The sequence below is a fragment of the Gopherus evgoodei genome, chromosome 10 (genome assembly GCF_007399415.2).
Source record: "Gopherus evgoodei ecotype Sinaloan lineage chromosome 10, rGopEvg1_v1.p, whole genome shotgun sequence".
Taxonomy (NCBI): Eukaryota; Metazoa; Chordata; order Testudines; family Testudinidae; genus Gopherus; species Gopherus evgoodei.
In genome coordinates this window covers 16,967,110-16,988,089 of record NC_044331.1, presented here as the reverse complement: position 1 = coordinate 16,988,089, position 20,980 = coordinate 16,967,110, and the positions used below count along the sequence as shown (strand labels likewise).

Here is a 20,980-nt window from a genome sequence, read left to right as displayed (position 1 = left end):
AAAACTCCCATGGGATGTGGGAGATCCAATGTCAATTCACTGCTCTGCCTGGTACCCCCTCTCCCTGGCCCAATGAATACTCATTTGTCTATACAAAGTGGAACAGCTCCAACAGGAGACACTGAAATGAACTCTGGAGCATGGAATGGGAGACCCAGGCTCAAGTCTCTGCTTTGCCAGATTCAGAGCAGGTCCTTGAACATGGCTCTCCCACACCCCAGGTTAGTACCCTAAGCTCTGGGCTACTGATCATTCTGAGGTTGCCATCTCCAGCCAGATCTTCCTGATGAGGTTTGTGTGGAAACCAAGACATTTCAACCAAACAGTTCAGTTTAGACCAGTGGTTCTCAAACTGGGGCCACCAGTTGTCCAGAGAAAGCCCCTGATGGGCCGGGCCAGTTTGTTTACCTGCCGGGTCCACAGGTTTGGACAATCACGGCTCCCATTGGCTGTGATTTGCTGCTCCAGGCCAATGGGTGCTGCGGGAAGCGGCAGCCAGGAAATCCCTTGTCTCGTGCCACTTCCTGCAGCTCCCTTTGGCCTGGAATGGCGAACCATAGCCAGTGGGAGCCACGATCGGCTGAACCTGCAGACCCGGCAGGTAAACAAACAGGTCCGGCCAATCAGGGGCTTTCCCTGAACAAGCGGCGGCCCCAGTTTGAAAACCACTGGTTTAGATAAAACAGCTTTTCCAGTAGGAGGAAGTTTTGTTGAAAACTTTGCAACCAGTTCTACCTAAGACCCATTTTTAGAACTGATTTAAGCTCTTGACAGACCAAGTTCCATTGACTTTAAATGAGACTTGGGCTCCTAGATACCTACATCACTTTTGAAAATGGATGTAGACACTTTTGAAGTGTTCTCTGCTCTTTATTTCAGAGGTTTCAGCCAAGGGGAACCAATTTCCAGGGGAACAGTGAAATGGTTAAATATACACACTCAGGCAGAATACTTTGCCTGCCAGATCTATTACACACTGCCATGTGCAAACACATGTATTATGCATAGCCCATGGTCCAGTGTAAATATTCAAGCTTCTGAACACAAATCATCACAGTAAATTAAAGATTGTTAAGATTACATGCAGTGTAATACATTCTATTAAATTACTTCTCTGAAATTTGCTGCTTTCTCAATTCAATTAGATAGCCAAGCAAGTCTAACACCACCAGTATTTCAGTGTAAAATGAATGTGCTGTGCCATTTTAATAATACCGTCTTGGAGAGCATGAAATTTGCGAGCCTTGCAGTTAGAAACACCTACTGGATACTAGAACATTTCAGGAAAATTAACTAATTATCCTCAAGAGGAGTATCACCATACCTTTACATCAGCAAGGCCTTTAGTCACAGAGATGCCAAAACTGCAACTGACCAGCTGTGTAAATCTATAATTTTTCCTGAGTACACTGGCAACGCTTTAGAGACACATATATGGTGTTTCTGGAGTGTTTAGCTGCTGAAAGCTGACAAGTGACTTCTCAAATAATTCCTCAGCTACCTACTACACCAATTCATCACACCAGTGAACTCTGGAACTAGATCTGTATTGGTGTAATTAATATATCAGGACTGAAAAGTGAAAAACTGACGTATTACTTAGAACACGGCTAGGGAACAACAAACCCCTGTATAGGTTCAGCGAAAACCACGAGGAGTCCTTGGGGTATCTTAGAGACTACAACTGTGTTTGTCTCTAAGGTGCCACAAGGACTCCTTGTGGTTTTTGCTGATACAGACTAACACGGCTACCACTCTGAAACCTGTATATGTTCAGTACCATTGCAGATGTAAACATCTGCTAGTATTGTAAGAGGGAACCCAATATATTGGCATAGGCTGGAATGCTGTGCTGTATCATCTCCTTTGGCAGATATCCTAATGTAGGATTCTGGCTCTGGGGCCAGATCCTCAGCTGGTGTAAGTCAGAATAGCTCCACTGAAGTCAAAGTAGCTACACTGATTTACACCAGCTGATTTATTTGTCACCCTTTTCTTGATTCATTATTTTTCCTATTTCTGGCCCCTGGGATGACTCAGACTGGAAACTGACAAATGTGGAACTGTTTCATTTTCAGATTCTCATGCACCAGCACAGGGCTGAAAAGTTTGGGAACTGCTGGACAAGGTTTATTTGTTAAAAAAATGCATTAGGGGAAAAATTAAATTTCACAAAAACCTTACAATTAGCCTATACGCTTATTTTAACAGTGTGATTTATGGCTAGATTTGACAGTGCCCTTTTAAATAAAGCCATTGCCAAGTAGTGCAGTTGGATTACTGAGAGCAGATATCACTATAGCCGTTAGATAACGTTGCTGCTTATCCCCAGCAGCACAGCTCTCTCGAGTTCTGCCAGACAGTTTTATCAGCCTTCATTTAATGTGCGTCCTTGATAACAGCTTCCATTTCAGCCTACACACTATGGGTCAGTTCAGTGGCTCTGACCAGGGTGTAAGTAGCAGCAGAATTTGAGCAATGGGGTTGCAGTGGTATAATAGAGAGGGAAAGTTGGCCAGTGTATTGCTGCAATCATGGACATTTTCAATTACATAATTACGGCAACAAGGCCATTTCAACCAGTTTGGTTTGAGAAGGGCCATCTATGCCCTTAAAGTGAACATATGCTTGTGGACAAGCGTAGAACATATTTGGTTCGAGCCAGCCACAGCTATTTATTTATTGACGAGAGACAGGCTTTCAGCATCAGTGTGTAAATGCACGGGAAGAAGACTCTGCCACCAGGAGCAAACAATGACATCTGTTTATTTTTTCTTTCTAATATTTTATACTGTTGACATTTCTGAGCTTGCTGCCAAGGGTGCTAAAAGCAAAATAATTTGTGACACTAGTAACCTGAGAGACCAGTGAGGAGTCTGCATGAAAATCTCCAAGCTGCTTTAACAATGACTTAACTGTTAACAAAATACCCAAGTGCCTTCCCCCTCATTCATTAAAGCATTAAGCAAGCCCTTAACTATAGGCCTGTAAGTTGTCCCATTGAAACCAATGGAAATACTGGAAGTCAATGGGACCACTCACATACCTAAAGATAATCATCTGATCAAGTGCTTTGCTGGTTCGAGGCCTAATATTCCAGCAACTTTTTTGTGTGTGTCTACTAAGAGACTAGTTCATTCAAAGATCACCAAGGCAACTGGTCTCCTGGCAGGTTATGCCTTGGGTCTATCTGCTCACAGAGGCATTGAATGATATGTGAGGAGAAGTGGGCAGGAGATTACTGTTTCCGGATTTTCTCTTCTATAACTTAGCTAACTTAAATAAATGGTGCCCAGATACTACAGTGAAGACCATCTTAGAAGTGCAGGCAATAACAACAATACTTTCCTTGTTGGAGGTTTGGCCATGTTTTTGTGACTTCCGGTAGTATCTCAAAGGGGAAAGAAAACTAGATTTCATAGCAGAAGAGCACGCTGCAGGATCAGCTGAGGAGGAATTGCTCAGGGTATATGTCCAATTATAGGGTAATAAGATTGAATGCATTTTTAATTGAAATGAACTACATCTGTGTAGTTTATCAAACTTTTAGAAATCCTCTTTTGTGATGCAATGGGACAAACAGCTAGACTGCACAGCATGGAATTTATTTCACGAGGCATTTCATTTCAACAGAGGGCAACAAACATGCAGCCAAAATAAAATGTGCAAAATCAATTTTTTGGAGGTAATGAGTGTAGATTAGTAAATTATACATTTTTAAAAGTAAAACAATAAACAGATTAAATTATCAATGTATGGTTTTTTTATAGTTGCATTTCTCTTTTAGTGGAGGATTCTTTTAAATAACTTGCCATGGAACAAACTCCAAGGCCCCTCAAAGAATCACAGTTGTTGAGTAACACCACCAGAATTAAGCAGTTTTCTTCGGTCACATCAGCCTGTCTGCATTTCATCATTGCTGTCTTGGCTGGAAAAGCCTGAGAACAGGGATCCTTACAGTATTTCCTAGTCACAATGACATGGTTTTCATTTGGAAAAGGCACAAGGGACTGAAAATTTCCAAATACCCAGTATAAATCCACCCAGCTGACCTGTGAAATGCCACTCTCTGGGTATTTGGTTTGGCAGTAAGAATAAGCATCAGTCAATAGAGACACAGGGTTTAAAATTAGAATCAGAGCTGAGGTTTTAGTCATCCCTCTGCTAATCAACAGCTGTGCAACCACCACATAGCTAGAAGATGTGTTTATGGTGCCATTATTAGGAACGTTCTCATTACTTGACAAACAGACTCCTGACAATTCTCTTCTTCCAGGCTGTGTGTTAGTTACATTCTTAGCTACACTGAGCTGCTAGATGGATGGCTTTAAATTGGAAAGCAGCTATACATCTTGGATGCCTAATAAAATTTAGACAAGGTAAAGTAGAACAGATTTTTCAGAAACCAAGTCTACAGCAGATTTTAGGATCCTGTTGAAAACAAAATAAGGGATGAAAAATGTTGAGCTTGAACACTGCAAGCTCTTACAATGGTTCAATGAAAAATTAGTGCAGGTTTTTTTAAAAATACCAGTGATATACTGGGAAAATTCCTAATGCTCAATGACCATCATTTGACACAGCCAGTGGCATGGTATGCTGGTGGTCTCCTGTTAAAACACTGATCTCTTATGCATAGGGTTGAGATCTTGGCTGGTTGAAGACCTGTTAAAAACACTTTTGTATATTGGCTCGGATTCTGTTTTTCACATGTGGTGCCAACGCAGGAAAAATGTGGTATTCCCGAGGAACTAACAGGTATGTTGAGGCCACTGTTTTGGACTGATGCTTGGGAAAAGCTGAGAAGCCAGTCCTGATGTTTGTTACATGCCTTTAAAAGCTCTGCTTTCAAAACACATTTCTGAACCTTTTCTGAATGTGGGGCCAAGGTTTCTCTCTCTCACATTTACAAAATGAATGTATATGGTGGTTGGTTATATGGTATCAGTACCAACATCCAAACTGTACTCTTTGGCCTTGGGCCTAGATATCCAAAAGCAGTTGGGTGGAGCGGACATGGGTCCTAGCTCTAATTTCTAACGTGCGCAGCTTTCAAAATAATCTTAAAAACAACATAATGTTAAAGTTGAGGAACACACTAAAGGTAAATGGGATTAACAGAACCTGCTTCTATTTGAGAAGGCACTAAGACAACACACGGTGCTCCATGACAAAGCTCTCAGAGCTACCATAACAGTGATACAGAAGGTGTGCATTTGCTGATCAAAGCCTTTTGAAATAAACTGAGCTCCAGTCCATGTACTATTCATGCCCTAAGGAAGCAGTACTGATGGAGTCTTATGAAAATGTGAGAATGTTTTTCATTATGTTCTTTACTCTGAAGTAGAGTGATTGCCCAGAGGCGCAGGGAGTTTGCTGCTGTTGCTGTGGTCATTACATGCGCTCTCCTATGCTGTAACTTACCTGATGAATACATGTTGTACTATAGGAAACCTACAGGATTACCTTAGTGTTCTGACAAACAGCTCTGTTAAATCAGAGGTCTCTGACAGCTTACGTTGTGAATGGGAATTTCAAACAAAAATCCTTATTAGCAATTTAAAGTAACCTTAGATCTGGTGATTACCTTCTTTAACAGTAAACTATTTGTTTATAGATAGATTCCCGTTGTAGAAGGGATTGTCTGCAGGAATCTCTGGAAAACAATGGCATTTGAAAGCCCTGTCAGCTCTGAGTCATGTATAAAATTTGGCCCCTGGTTTTACAATTTTATGTTGAATTTGTGTTTTAGACACATGTTGAAATATATTCATATTAATGTATCTGAGGAAGTGGGTATTCACCCACGAAAGCTCATGCTCCAAAATGTCTGTTAGTCTATAAGGTGCCACAGGATTCTTTGCTGCTTTTACAGATCCAGACTAACACGGCTACCCTCTGATACTTGATTCATATTAATATCACTCAATAAATCCAGGGCAAAAGAGAAGAGCATTTGGTTTAACTCTACAATTCTATCAGGAATGAGACTTGTTTCAGGGGCCTGAGTAACATTTTCATGTTATTAGGGACAGCAATTGGGCTGGGAATCAAATGACATCTTGATCAGGAAGGCAATCATCAAACCGCTGCTTCTTACCAGCAAGCCATTGGAGCCGTGGACTGTGACACAGCGCGAGAAGGTGTGGTGAATGGAGACGCCCTTCACATAGGATGGAGGGTGGTAGCCTCCCTTCTCATCTACATCTCCAGCCAAGTGGAAGTGTATTGGATAGTGTCCCATTCTCTGCTGGCCCATATGTTTCAATTCTAAACCTTCAATATGGGCAGCTTTAAAACCAAGACCAATCTGCAGAACAAATAAAACACTAGTTAAGTGGCAGTAGGAACATCTGGCAGCTTGTTTCATATTATTCACTGTTGCATGCAGTGTTGTTGTAGCAGTGTCTGTCCCAGGATACTAGAGAGACAAGGGGGTGGTGGTGAGGTAATATTGTTTATTGAACCAACTTCTGTTGGGGAGAGAGACAAGCTTTCGAGCTTACACAGACTACTTCTTCAAGCACTGTGTAAGCTCGAAAGCTTGTCACTCTCCCCAATGGAAGTTGGTCCAATAAAATATATTACCTCACCTCCCCTTGTCTCTCTGTTTCATATTAGTCAGGCAGAGCAAGTCTTAGACTATGATGGTTGATAGAGGGGGGTAGAATTTGGAGTAATCATAAACCATTGCACAGCAGATGCTTCCTAGTTTGCAAACTCAGCCAAACCTGTTTGCATTTAATGCTTTTCATAAAACAATTGTGCTAGATGGGCTTGAACTGAAGCCCCAGATCTGAGCACCACCAAAACCTAGGGAAGCTGGATTTTGGATCCAAACTCTGCAACCCGTGAGTGCTGAGCCCCAGCCAGTCTGGCAAGGTAATGTTTGAAGGGGTGTGGTGAGCCCTGCGAAGAAGAGAGAACCAGGAGGTGAATCTATGGTCTACTCTAGGAAGGGCTTGTTTACGTTGCAGGCCTCCACTCACAGGACATTCTCTGCCATGTCATGGCCCCCTTACTAGGTGTATGATGTTTGGTTCTGTGTAGAAGGGTATCAGTAAAGGACTTATACAATACCTTGATGTGTCCCCCAAAGGTGTCAAAATCAAAGAAGGTGCATAAACCATTGCTATAGTCATAGCATTGCCTCTCCATCTCTCCCATCACCACTATGTTTTGGCTTAGCAGCCCTACTTCCGCCCTCATGTCCACTCCGTCGATCACTTCTCCTATGTGAAGGTAGGCTGCTCTCCCTAAGGGAACAAGATGCATTTCCATGTTTATTCTGTAAACACCGCATGTACCAGCTGACTGTTACTGCTGGTTGGGGATAGGGCAGTAATCAACTAAGCACCTGAGTCCACAAAATCTGTTGGCAGGCACCTCAAGCTCAGAGGACAAGAGTCACAAAGTCTAATAGAGATACCCTCTACAGAGGACATAGGATTTGTGGGGTTTGCTTGGGTCATTTTGGTAGGCCCTAAAATAACAGCTGCTGTTAACCGTGTCCAGTTTCTCCACCTTTAAAAAAGACTATAGAGTAACCTAAAAAGAAGAATTTTTACACTGCCTGGAACACAACTAGGTTAGTACTGTAGCCGGATACATCGGGAAAAGTTTAGCTGCAAGCGACAAGGTGCCAGAGCTATTGAACACTGGGAATCCTTGCACTATATCAGCACAGAATTAATTTTTCATAGTTGTAGCTATAATTATGGGACACTGGGAAAGACTCGGGGTGTATGACATGGCTCATGGGTCGCTGCTGGCTAAATCCCGCAGAAACTAGTTGGTGCTTTGCGGCTACCTTCATCAGGAGCAGATTGGGCCACTCTGTGCAGAAATCCTGAATAAACTGCAGCGTGAGGCCCATCCCAGCTGCTAATCCAGCAGATGAGCTAGAAGAACCCACATGTGGTTTCCAAGCCACTTGACCACTGTAAATGCTGATCCACTGGCCTCTCCCTCAGCCCACACTCAATGCTTCCTTCTGTGCCAGCTCAGTCCAAACTGGTGGGGAGCTTTGCACGCAGAAGTGCAGTGGCCCCCTGATAGGCCATGCTGCACCTAGCTACCTTGAGGGTTCAAGGAATGAAAGACTTTCTGTGGACTGGCTAGAAAGGGGTGAATTCCAGCCAGCATGAACAACGAGAAAGCAAAATAATCTCAGCGCTGTAATTTCATTAAAACATATGCATGATGCATGCTTTCTTCCTGGCTCCGCTCGCTTGAAGAAAAAGAGGCAGGAAAGGCTTATTTGACTGACTACATTTCACATTATTCCAGTAAAAATAGACAATAAACTCGCTAAGTAAACACTGTGCTATAAAGAATGTTACACTGGCATGTATTTCATTTCAGCAGAGACCTACACAGCAGTTATTAGAAACAAAGGGCAGGCTTGATACTGAGAGATCTCTGAGAGGCACTTTCTGTTTGAGCAGAATCATCATGCGGGAAGAGGGGCTTTAAAAAAATTGACCTGGCCTCTTTTTAAATGAAACATGATGTTCTCACTTGATCGTAAAGTGAAAGAGACATCAGTTTGATACAGGTTATCCTCCTTTGGCCTTCCAGTGAAAGGTAACATGGTTTAGGGGATAAGGCACTGTGCTGGGAGCCAGGAGAGCTACATTCTTTTCTGGCTCTGATGCTGGCTAAATTACTTGCATTTCTCTCTGCCTCAGTTTCTCCATCTGTAAAGCACCTTGAAATCCTTGGATGAAAAGTGCTAAGCTATTACATAGAAGCATTACAATGACAGCATCCAAAGAAGTGAGCTGTAGCTCATGAAAGCTCATGCTGAAATAAATTTGTTAGTCTCTAAGATGCCACAAGTACTCCTGTTCTTTTTGCAGACACAGGACAGGCTTCCTGATTATCAGAAGAAGAGCATCTCTTTTACCCTTTGTGTCTAGTAACTTTATTCCTCTTCTAGTGAAAAATGGGACCAACTACACTCTGTTCAGAGGAAAAAGGAAGTGTAGACGAACACTGATAGGGACTAATTCTTTGATGGGATGTTAGCCATATCAGTCGCTAGCCATATCACCCTTCAGTCGTTACCCCTTCCCTCTGTGAACCTGCATCATAATGGTAGGCCTATATGTGGAACAGAATAGCCCATTGGTAGTGCTCCTTGAGTGAGCTGGAGGGGTTGCTAGAGAACTAAAGTAATTCCCCCACCCCTGTGATGAACATGCTGCTTCTACAGTGTTCCCAGACCAGAAGAAAGGGCCCAAGCTTGGGCTTTGGCCTCAGTTCTCTTGTTTTGTCACAAGGCTACAGTGTGAGTGGTTTTTTTTTGCATATGATCAGTCTGGGACCCACTAGTTCTCACAAGATCACTCAACTGGAAGAGACACACCCTAACTGAAAAGAGGTGTTAGTGCCCTTGTTTGTGCACATCAGTCAATGTACAGACCTGTCACTGGCCCCCGCACAAGGAGACTCTATGGTAGATGGTTGAGACATGGCAAATCAAGGGCGCCCCAATAGTAGGGCTGTTTTCTTGAATGTTATTTTCAGTTATCTCCCATCATTGGCCTCTCCCTTATGTACTGAAACACAAAGGGAAGTTCAGATAATCTGATTTTGAACAGCTCTTGGATTTGCAGTACTGCAGTTAAAACAGATTGTTTTATTATTTGTGAGTGTTGAGCTCTGGCATAAATGTCATGATTGCATGTATTTAATATAATTTAATTCCAGCACAGACATGCACAAAATTTAAGCACTGACAAGAATGTTAAATATTCACTAACCAGCTTCTAAATATAACTTTGTTGGGTGTATGCTTTTGCTCACTTGGCTTGATGTGAGATAAGAAAATTGCCTTGCATCTTTCTTTTTAAAATGTAAAAGTGTAGTTCTAAAATGGTGCCTTTAACGGGCGGTTTCAAAAAACAAACCACCTTTTGTAACAGCAGCCAGAACTTCACACTCCTCTTAACAATGTAATAGTTAGGCCACACTGCAGAAAAGGTGAGCATGCTTCTTGGAAGAGACTGCTGCTCCGAAGTCCTCATGTAACGTAAATTCCATGTGGAAACCAAAGCCAGGCGTCTCCACATAGCAATGAGCATGTGGGCTTTACTGATGGTTCCCATTAAACACTTGGCATTCATGGGGCACATTCAGAGACAGATGTGAAAGAAATCTGCTAGAGAGGTCACAAGGAGACAGAACCGTCTCACTCTGCAGCACTGTAAATTGAGTTTGAAATTAAGTTGTTGCTTACAGCTGGCATGCTGAGAGTTGCTAGCTGGAGGTAGGCAGATTGCTGACAAGTGACATTTGGGACACTTGCCGTATGAAAGCCCAGCGTCAGTGACTTGCAAACCAGTCCGATAGTGGTTTGGCCAGAAGAAAGAGAACTTGCTGCTTTGAATATTGTAGCATAGTCTTCATTGTTTGAACACCAGAGCTATTTTTGTGATTGTCCAAAAATTAGTGAAGCCAGATGCAAAGCAGTTTACAATCAGTTTTCAAGGGCTCAGTATTGCTGGCATCACTCACAGAGGGATGTCAAGTATCAGCTAGATGGCTCCCACCAATAGCAACCAGCAGCTGAGACTTATTTACATAACCAGAGCAATGTGGTTAGCCACATTGCATAGCCAGTGTGGCAGAATCAAAAACTTGCTTGATTTATCATGTGCCATCACACTAGAGAATTAAACAAATACAAATATACACAGAAATAAATCACTTTAGTCTGTGTGTCTATCTAACGGAGGCCCTGGTTTGGCAAAGCAGCTGCTTAAGTCCATCCCTACTCAGCAATGCAATTAATCACACACTTAAAATTAAGTATGTGCTTAAATTCCATTAAAGTCAATAGGATTTAAGCATGTTCTTAAAGGTAAGCATGTGCTTTGGTGAACAGGGATGGCTTGCTGAACCAGGGCCAGACAGAAGCAAAATAGAACGGCAAATCAGAACCACTCTAAATTCTATGGAGGTTCATATTCAGAGCTTCGTTTCAGAACGCAACCCTCAAGCTTTGATTCTGGGTTCTAATCAAAACCAGAAGGAACCTGGGGATCAGATTTAGGAATGTAATTTTAGGCACCTTGTGGGATTTTCAAAAGCACCTAGGCAACTAACTCCCAATGGGATCTTCAGGGGTCTAAGTCATTTCTGAAAATGGGATTTTTGGTTTCTATAGGTGCTTTTGACAGTTGTACCCTTAATCTGATAGAAACATTGCAGCTTCAGACAATGTTTAACTAATTTGTCTGCCTGTTTTTCCATTTGGTTGTCTCTCCATCAACCTATCAATCTGTAAAATATGTACTTCACTGATGTACATATTTCCATTTTTGGCTATTTAAATTAACCAATATTCAAATTAAATTTATATTCATAGACTTTTCCCCCCATGGATTAAAAAAAGAAAGTCTCCCTGCTTTTCAGTTTTTTGGGACCTCAACCCATTAGCACCATGGAATATTTAAAATTATTCATTTTTCCAGCATTCAAGTAAAGCACATACAACCACAACATTAGTTACAGTCTGTTCTATCTAATGTGGCTGAAAGCCTTTCCCCACTTCTTATCACTCTTTATAATCATCCAGATGTAAAAGAATTGTAATTTATTTCAGAACAATATTAAAAATTGATTTCCTCTATATCTGCATTCTATGACCTCCCAGAGATTTTATTTCTCATGGATGCTCCTGGCTGTTTCTTCTCTCAAACAAAATATTTGGGGTTTTTTAATGTTTAATCTTGCACATATCCTGGGCCTGATCCAAAGCCATATTGAAGTCAACGGAACTGCTCCATTGATTGCAATGGGCTTTGGATCAGCCTTTCCCCAAGGAGCTTTTGCTACATCTTTTAAGCTATGTCTACACTTGGAGCAAGGGGTGTGATTTCCAGCTCAAGCTGGCATTAGCTTGTTAGCGCTCGTGGAGCTAGAGTGCTAAAAACAGTAACATAGCTTTGTTAGCACAGGCAGAAGGAAGCAGTAGCACACGTTAGCCACCCCCTTGCGCACCGAAGGGGTTCACGCAGGCTTGAACTCGGGGCAGCTAGCCTGTGCCGCTGCTTTCCGTGCCATGGCTACACTACTATATTTAGCGTGCTGGCTCAAAGAAGAGGCAGCGTGAGTATGTCTACTTGAGCTGGGACTCACACCCTTAGCTCCGAGGGTAGACAGCCATAAAGCAAATGCTGCACACGACAACCTTGGCTGTTTGATTCACGTTTTCTTTATATTGCTTATGTTTAATGGCAAACACTCTTTCCTGCAGAATCCTTACTGGTCTGCAGTATATTGACGTCATTTCCCATTTTTATTCTGGCCGTAGCTGGCCAGCGGAGAATTCCCCTGAACCTCGCACCCAGAATGCAGCCACTTAATTAGTTTTATGAGAGATCCTGACAAATTTGAATGGGATTGTATAATGGAATTGCCTGTGCTGGGAAGGGGCAGGGCTCAGCAGCCCTGTGGGTCCCTTCCGGGTCATGTCTTATGTTCCTAAAATCTCATGTTGTCCATATGCAGGGATCAGAAAGGGATTTCCTCCCTTCCCCCCACACTATGTTGCGTTTTGGGGGTTTTTTTGTTTTTTAAAATCTTCTTCCTCTGAAGCATCAGAGATGGCCACTGCTGGCGCTGAGACAGTGCTGTGAGGTCAGTGCTTAATTTGCAATGAAGGAGGTACCTGGGCTCAAGCACTTTTTTTTTTACTTTCATAACTGACGTGGCAAGCCCAGAGGTGCCGGGTCTCTGAACTGTCAGGGCCAGAGACGTCGGGGTTCTGAACTGAACTGAACTGGCACCAATTAATCTATGTGAGGTGGTGCAGAGAATTCTCTCTCTCAGGTTCTGGATTGGCTAGTTCTTCCTCACCTGTTCAGGGGCTAATTGATCATCATATTCAGGGTTGCGAAGGAATTTCCCCCCAGTCAGATTGGCAGTGGCCATGGATTTTTTCCCCATTTTCTGCAATGTGGGGCCTGGATCATCTGAGAATATCTCACTTAATCAATTGCCTGATGCTGCAGGGGCCGCCGGTACTGGTGCACCTCAGAGCTTTCTAGTCTCTGCCTGTGGCATGCAATAATTTAGTCTCCTGAGGGTTGTAATAAATTGAATTAATTTCAATTGTTGGGTTAAATGTGCGAGTGCTCATCTCATTGCCTGTAATTGTTTGTTAGTACTTCTGCTGTAGCTAATAAATCTGACAGGGTAGTTCTTTCTATAAAATATTCGTTTTTTCCCCCGCACTTGTCTATGACCCAATATGCCTCCCTCTTGAGAACTGTTTTTCTTTCCTAATTCCCCTTGAAACAAAAACTCTTGTATCTGGCATTGGGAGTGTGATGTGGAAAAGATGAAATTTTGATTGAGAAATATTAAGAATTTCTCCCTCCTCTCCATTTCTAAAAATCAAACCTGTTCCCATCTTTTTTGAAATGCTGGGTTAACATTTATTCAGGGTTTTCTCTTTACATATGCTGCCAGACAATTGCCAGGACTAGAGGAAGAAGCATCAAAAGACAGCCAGAAAGGGCCTTTTTTGTGATAAATCCCCCAAGAAACATGGTCTCCTGAGGTTTCTGAGCTAAATGGTGCACATCTGTAGAAGATATGGAGAGTTTAAACCAGCACCTAAACTTTTGAGTGTATATAACAAACCTGGACATCAACTCTCCATTACCCTGCACCTTGTAGAGTCATTTACAGGGCCAAACTAGTACAAAGTGCTACTAAAACAAGAACAGTAGCATTTTACACTCTTTGCCCTGGTGTAAATATCTGCAATGGAGAATCGAGCTCAACACCTTTTGAGAAGATGGCTGAATCTGGCATATTTTAGAAGACAAGAGATCAAGAATTTTCCTACCAGCTTAATGCAGAAGAGATCAATAAGCCAATTCATGTGTTGGAGGTGGAATGGAGAAATTGTCCCCACATCTGTTCTTAGGTAAGTTCCTAATTCTAAAGCTCTTCTCCCATATTTTAGCATTACCAGATAACAAACTCAGCAACGCTCCACAATTATTCAGTCTCTGCGACCATACCAGTTGGATTCTAGATGTGTGTGAGATGCAGTTGTAATCACAGATTTACTAATGGGTGGGATAATATGAGTAATTAGGCCAACCACAAGTAGAGTGTTTTTTTTAAATCTTGCTTTATCAAGTACAGTATATGCACAAAAGGTTGTTTCATCATGTATATTCCATCCATGGTGAAACTTATCAGCATTGTTAGTAACTTCATATGCAGCCACAAAGATACAGATAAGACTGGTTTCCTGGGGAAACCACAAGAAATACTTGATCTTTCATCCTATCCTACTGTAATAACACAACCCTTCCTTCCTCCATCTCTCCCTCCTCTGACTTGCACTGTGTTCTCCCAGTTTTGCAGAATCCAGAGATAAAACATCAAACAGCTTTAATCATTTCCTCACAGAAAATCATCTAGACATAAAAATGACAAGTGAAGACAGTTAAACAAAGGAGGAGAGAAGGAGGAGGAGTTCCATTTCAATAAATGACCATTTTACTGGGACTGGTGACCTCCGAGTTTGAGCCTCATGGAAGTAACAACTTTGAAATCAATACAACTGCTCACCTGAGTAAGTGTTTGCAAGAATGGTTCCTTAGGCGCCTGCTTTAGCTATTGCAGCTGGAATTTTTAAAGAACCATAAGAGAATTAGGCACTCAAATCCTATTGAAGTCCAATGGGAGTAGGCTAATTTCCTTAGGCTCTTTTAAAAATCCCACCCTTAGTGCTCTAATATTCATCTTTTTACTGCTACTTAAACCACTTGTAGTCAGTAAAGTATGAAATTCTCAGCAGGAAGTGTCAAATATAAATAGTATATGAGCTAAAGTAACTAGTTTAACTTACCTAGCAAAATATCCAAAGCTGTATCCATTCAAATATTAGAACACTGATTATAATTAGACTTTTGCTTTGCCAAATTTATGTTCCACAAAAATCCTTACAGCCATATTGTTAAATGGACACTTCAGTAGTTTAGTCCTGACATTTAAGTTTAGTTAAAAAAAAGAAACAACCTCAACAAACCAAACTGGTTAAAGGGGACAAACCTATTATGAGTAGAACTATTTTTATAATTTGTTTGTTACTTCCAATGAGCAGATTTTTGGAGCTCTCAGTTCCTAACTCAAACTGCATTTACATCTTTCTATATGAAGATCCTTCACTGGAACTGATACGGAAAACTGAGAAGAATGAAGTAGACTGTGGAAGAAGACAGAAAAAAAACCACAGTCTTTTCTGCCCAATCCTGCATGTTATATTAATATGATACAATGGGACTGTTCACCTGTCTAAACACTGCAGCATTGGGCCCACCGCTTGCTAGTCATTTTAAATGAAGTCACAGAGAAGAATGGAATGAAATCTCAAGGTGAAAGTCCCAACTGTAAACAATCAAGGACAGTCCCTTGACCTACTTGTCTTCTCGTGAGGATGGAGGAGATTTCAATCTTTCAAATTATTCCTTTCAATTAGGCTGAACTATGTTAGAGTCATGCAGGATTCTTCCATTTTATTTTTAGTGTGTGGGATTTTGCTATAAGAAAGTTGGATGCAGTTATTATTGGGTCAAATTGTGCCCCGACTTATATAACCAGAGAAATCCCATTGACGTCAATGGAGTTGCAGGGGTGTAAGACAGGGCAGACTGTGTGTCATCTGTGGTAATAAAAGGGATGTCCAAATTCTCCTAACAACTAATTGGAAACAGAGCACAAATACTTCAACAAGTATTTCCATTTAGATCTCTACTTGAAATCACATGGCTTCTTTTTTCTCCATCTATTCACTTTCCTAATATTAACTCAATGGAAATTGTTGTAGAAGATGAATATAAATAAATTATAAAAATTGTAGAGATTAGGGAAGACCCAAGAAGAGTCTTAGAAATGTATTAATCTGTGGTCTTCAGTTTTATTGACTATTTTCCAAGATTGTTCTCACATTGTACTTTGCACCATTATAGATTGATGCAGTTTTTCCAACAGCTCAAGTGTTTCATGAGAATAATATTCAGCTGGTAGTTGCATTCTCTCGGAGAGTGCTTGTCACCTTAAGTCATACGACTATGATGAATTCAAAGCCAGAATAATATTTTTTTTGGCTTAACCAATATCCCTCTTTTTGCCTGTTGAACAATGAATGACTAGAGCCCTTCTAAAAAAACAGTGCAGGAGGAAACACTTGTATCCTTCAGAAAGGGCTGCATCAGAGATAATGATGCATGAAGTGGTTAATGTTGCAGAGCTGAGCAAACTGCCTGGTGCACTGATTGTTCTAAATGGGAGTATGTTTTCTCAAAATGAATTTACATTAAGTGTATGTTAAAAATCTCTCCTCAAATGAATCTGACTCACCATTATTATCTCTTATTTAAACACTGGCAGTTCATTGGCAATGCAACATGTCTGAATTACCACCATAACCATTCAGCTATGCTACATTTTTTACATGATTTTTTGTTGTTGTAAAGGACGGTACTGGAAAGTCCTCTGTCTATTGACAGAATGGGTAGCTAATGCTAATATCTCCACACTACCCATCGATGTGCCAAAACCAAGTTCTGGAAGGGAAAGAGGACCTGACAGACTCAGGGGAAGATTTAAAAGCCATTTGTTGTGTTTTGGAAAATCTCTGCCCGACATCTGTGCCTCTCTGCTGAAATGGACAATAAGGTGTCACTTTGTGGTGGCTGTATTTTTTTGAACTGGATTTAGAACACAAAGACCATCGAAGAACAATTAGACAGCAATGATTTTTCACGGCCAGCAGCCTGTTCCAGATCTGAGCTAGTCCTCCAGAAGAAAAAAAAAAAACAACAAAAACTTTGTATCACTATACCCACCTTCCCATTTCCTCTCTCTCAGATCAATTTACTCAGCATTCTACAGCAACTCTGGTTTACTCAAGCACTGTGGTTTGAGATTATATGGCTGGTCATGTGACTTTAGGCACATATAGGTAACACATCTCCACTATGTCATGTGCTCTACATAGATACTAAAAACAGATGGTTTTAACAGAGTAGTATTTTATAAATGGGATAATGTGTTTCTGCCTAAATATATCTGCATGGCATAAATAACCAACTCTACAATAACACAGAGCCTTAAAAATCTCTCATGACCTGCTCCTCTTCTCCCTTTGATAAGAAATGACTTCATCTTATGCTTTTCAGAAAGTGATCCTCTTCTAAAGCACATCAAATCCTATAAATTCAGGCCCACCCTGCAAAGTGCTTGGGAGATAAGATCAAGAGCTGGATGCTTGGGAAGAAAGATGGAAAACCCACAGATAAACCTGAAGGCACTATCATCACTTACAGATGTCAGGTGATTTTCAGATAGCAAAAAGGTACAGATTTCATAATAGCATCAACAAACTGAAGGCCAAATTCAGCTCTCATTCACATCTCTGCAACACCTTTGGTTTAAATGGAGCTTCTTGGGTATGAACGAGAGAAGAAAGTGCCCATAGAAACATGCAAAAGACAAGATAAATCCTCACCTGATACTTTGAGCTCATTAGGCCCACAGGCTCTGCACGGCAAGACTTGGAATTCTTCCGCCTGGTACATGGAATAATCTGTACTGGCAACAACAAGTCTATCTCCAGCCTTCCATGATCGTGCATCATCTGCCAGCCTCAAGATTGTGCTGTTCACGTTGGTATCAATGCTTACAGTAAGCTTTGGTCTCACTAGAAAGCAAAAAGGCGATGGCAGAGAATTCAGCTCACTGAACCTTAAATTGTCCGCTAACTTCTCTGGGCATTTTTGATACTAACAAAATTTAGTAGTTTACTGATCCAACATAAATGTTACAGGTCTCCCAAGTACGTTCTTGGTTGGGTTTGGTTTGTGAAAAACAAAACAAACAAACAACCAAAAAAAGGCCTATTCATTAGTTATTGGCGAGTAGATTTTCCACTAGCCATTTAACTAAATTTAAATGTAGCCTTAGTGGCTCAACTCACCACACCTACTTAGCTCCAGCAGTTATGGTTGCGCTGCACTGTTATTTACAGTAGTCATAAACCTCCCAGAAGTGGTTTTGAACATAATGACTGCTTTTTTCCCCCCCAAGATAACTGCCTTCCATCTTTATCTCCCTACTAAATGAACGTTAAAGAATGACATGTAATGACCACTATGAGGGCAGGTATTGCTTAAATGAATAATTGCAAAAGAAATAATTACTTTGAGAAAAACATTGCTTCCCAACAGCATGTGCATGAAACACAGTCTCCTCGCTTGCTGAAGGAATAATCCTGCCCCATCGTGAAATGCTTTAGGAAGCGTGGAGACTGTTACAGGTCTTGTCAAAGTATCTGCACAGTATTACTGAGGTTTGTTGACATCACATCTTTTCACATAGTGCTTAAGAATCTCTCTCGAGATACCCTATTGAAGACTTGTCCGGGTTCACTCTAATATCTCAGCCAAAAATCAGCTTGAGGAGCTACATTGGACCAAATTCAGTTCTACAGTAAATAGAGGTGTCATAACAAGAGGTTACTTCCATTTACATCAGTAGGACGTGCTCCATCTGGCCTGGTTTAGCCCATCCTGTCTACCAGTGGCTAAGTGCTCAGTCAGGGACCCAGACATCAGAAGAAAGCAAAGAATGCAACATGGAAATCAAAGGGTTTCCCCAGTGAATTATTGTGTTTGGTATCAAATTTCTGCTTTCTATAAAATAGCCAGCTCAGAAGGAGGAGGAAAATTCAAAATGGGATTTCTGCTCTGAATAACATGGCAGCTGGGCGTTAAAAAGTGAGTCACATACCAGGTTTGCCACACAGGAACCGCACTCGGTAATTTTGGCAGCCTTCGTCTGTCTGATCCTTACCATGGCACATAAACCTATAATCGTGGCCGCTTTTGTAGAAAACCTCAGTTGTTAAATTGGCTCCAGAGAGTGTAGCTGCCTAGGATGAGAATAGAAATGCACAGGAGTGGTCATTAAACATGAATGGCGTTTGCATCCTCTTACTCTCTCTCTGCATGGAATGAGGGTGATCACTCAACATTAAGATGATGCACAATGACCATGTAATAAAACAGGATGAATGATCATGGGTAGAATCCAGTTATATACGCTAGTTGGTTCATGCACCATAACTTTTTAATGCAGACCACATGGATTTAAAACTAGGTGAATCATGTCACTCCCACATCTATATTAGAACTTGTTTCCAAAAAAACCACAAAAAAAACAGGACTCTGAGCTTGACTAATGCTGCCTTGTTTCCCTCGATTTTAGATCTCCACTAGTTTGAGGTCAGATTCGGATTCTGAATGCAGATGGATGGGCCCAAACAAACTCATGGCTGTCAAGCATCTTAACTTTTCTCATTTCGTTACCTGGGGCCAGACTGTGTCTGATCCTTGCAGGAGAAAGGAGATGGGGGTCTTCTCTCTCTCGGAAGGGCCAGGGATAATTGTTATCTCTATACTCAGGGAGCACTAGGAAAGCTCCCTCATGCACCCTGAGGTCACAAATTGCCCCAACGGGGGCAAGAAGAGGTGGGCTTCTGCTCTCCCACATACAAACCAGCCTGTGGAGCTGGCTGGGTATGCTGGGAGGGGATCAGGTTACACCACCCCAAGGGATGATTCAACATGTCAAGCATGCGTTCCTCCTGGGGCAGTGCAGTCCATACCATCCCCCCTCAAGGCTGGGATTCAATACCACAGTCTAGACCTCTGTTTGCAATCGTTTTTGCCATTGCATAAAAATGCTACACATTGCATAGGACCAGCCAAATAACCTTCATTTTAAAAAGGCACGAGGCTCATAAATGAGTCACCATCTAAATTAGGGGCCTGATCCTGCAACTCCTACTCACTCATATAGACACGCTCACTGCAATCAATGGGAAATGTGCTGTTGGCTACACATTTCTTGTTCTATTTTGATTCTTCTTGTGCTTAGCATCATTGGGGCAGGTTAGTTCTGATTACTTGACATCCGCAGCTGGTGTAAACTGATGAAGTCAATGGGCTACACTGATTTACAGCAGCTGAAGATTTAGAAGCTCATGATTTATAACTTTTCAGAAACAGAAAAATATGGCATTTCTTGTTTCACTTTTAATACATATGAACAAAAGCAACTATTAGTTTAATTAGTATCTGGCCTAGTGGCTCTCATGTCCTGAACTGAAATCCCTCTTCCAACACATACACAAAAGCTGAAATGCATCTAGAGTCAGTTTTACCATTGACCTGGAAGTAATAGTGAACAATGAGGAAAAAAACTGTTCCCCAATGAGTAAATTGTCCTGGAAGCCCTTGTTCGTACAGGTAGTCCTCATTGCATGAGTCGTCCAATTAAATTTAATGCAACTATTCTTGCGAGCAAGGGCTACTCAGGTAAGTAAGAGTTTGCTGGATCAATTCCTACATGCCTTAATGCTCAAGCCATCCCTGTAAAAACCCCACAGTACCAATCATTTTACGGTCTTCTGTTAAGCAGCACTTGAGCTGCAGAATTTTATCAACTGGACATTTAAGTATGCAGAGGGAATTTGTCAATGAAAGCCATTTTTCCTTCATACATTAAGTAGCTTTTTCAGTCATAACAAGGTGTACTTTCCCCCCACAACATGTGCATTTGAGGATTTAATTACGTTTTGCACAATGGAATTCAGACTTCTTTTTACCAAAGAAAAAGCCAGGGACTTTAAAAAATCACTGCAAGCCCAAAGACATTTCCCCCCATAACCTAATGCAACCTGTAGTTTTAATATTATGGTCACATTTTGTGCTTAATTTTTCAGACAGCTTTCATTCTAAGGCCATTTTAGACCCTTGGAAAATTTCTGTCCTCTCTTTTTTCCCCGTTAATCTTCCTGTAGGAAACTACATATTTTGTGGACTGCACAGATGCTGTCCACAACCCCACATGCAGCCCTCAAGGTTCCAGAAGTGAGGACTTGAAG

The 20,980-nt window shown here is 41.4% G+C and overlaps 1 protein-coding gene across 2 annotated transcripts in view; it reads right to left on the bottom strand.

The window, feature by feature from the left end:
- CEMIP (cell migration inducing hyaluronidase 1) overlaps positions 1-20,980 on the bottom strand; it is a 142,702-nt gene that overhangs the window by 30,569 nt on the left and 91,153 nt on the right. For both annotated transcript variants that reach the window (XM_030577276.1, XM_030577277.1), the window contains exons 10-13: positions 18,823-18,964; positions 17,543-17,734; positions 7,081-7,256; positions 6,101-6,310 (exon numbers count right to left, since the gene is read on the bottom strand). In XM_030577276.1, coding sequence (XP_030433136.1) covers positions 6,101-6,310; positions 7,081-7,256; positions 17,543-17,734; positions 18,823-18,964 — 720 coding nt within the window. The remainder of the gene's footprint in view (positions 1-6,100; positions 6,311-7,080; positions 7,257-17,542; positions 17,735-18,822; positions 18,965-20,980) is intronic.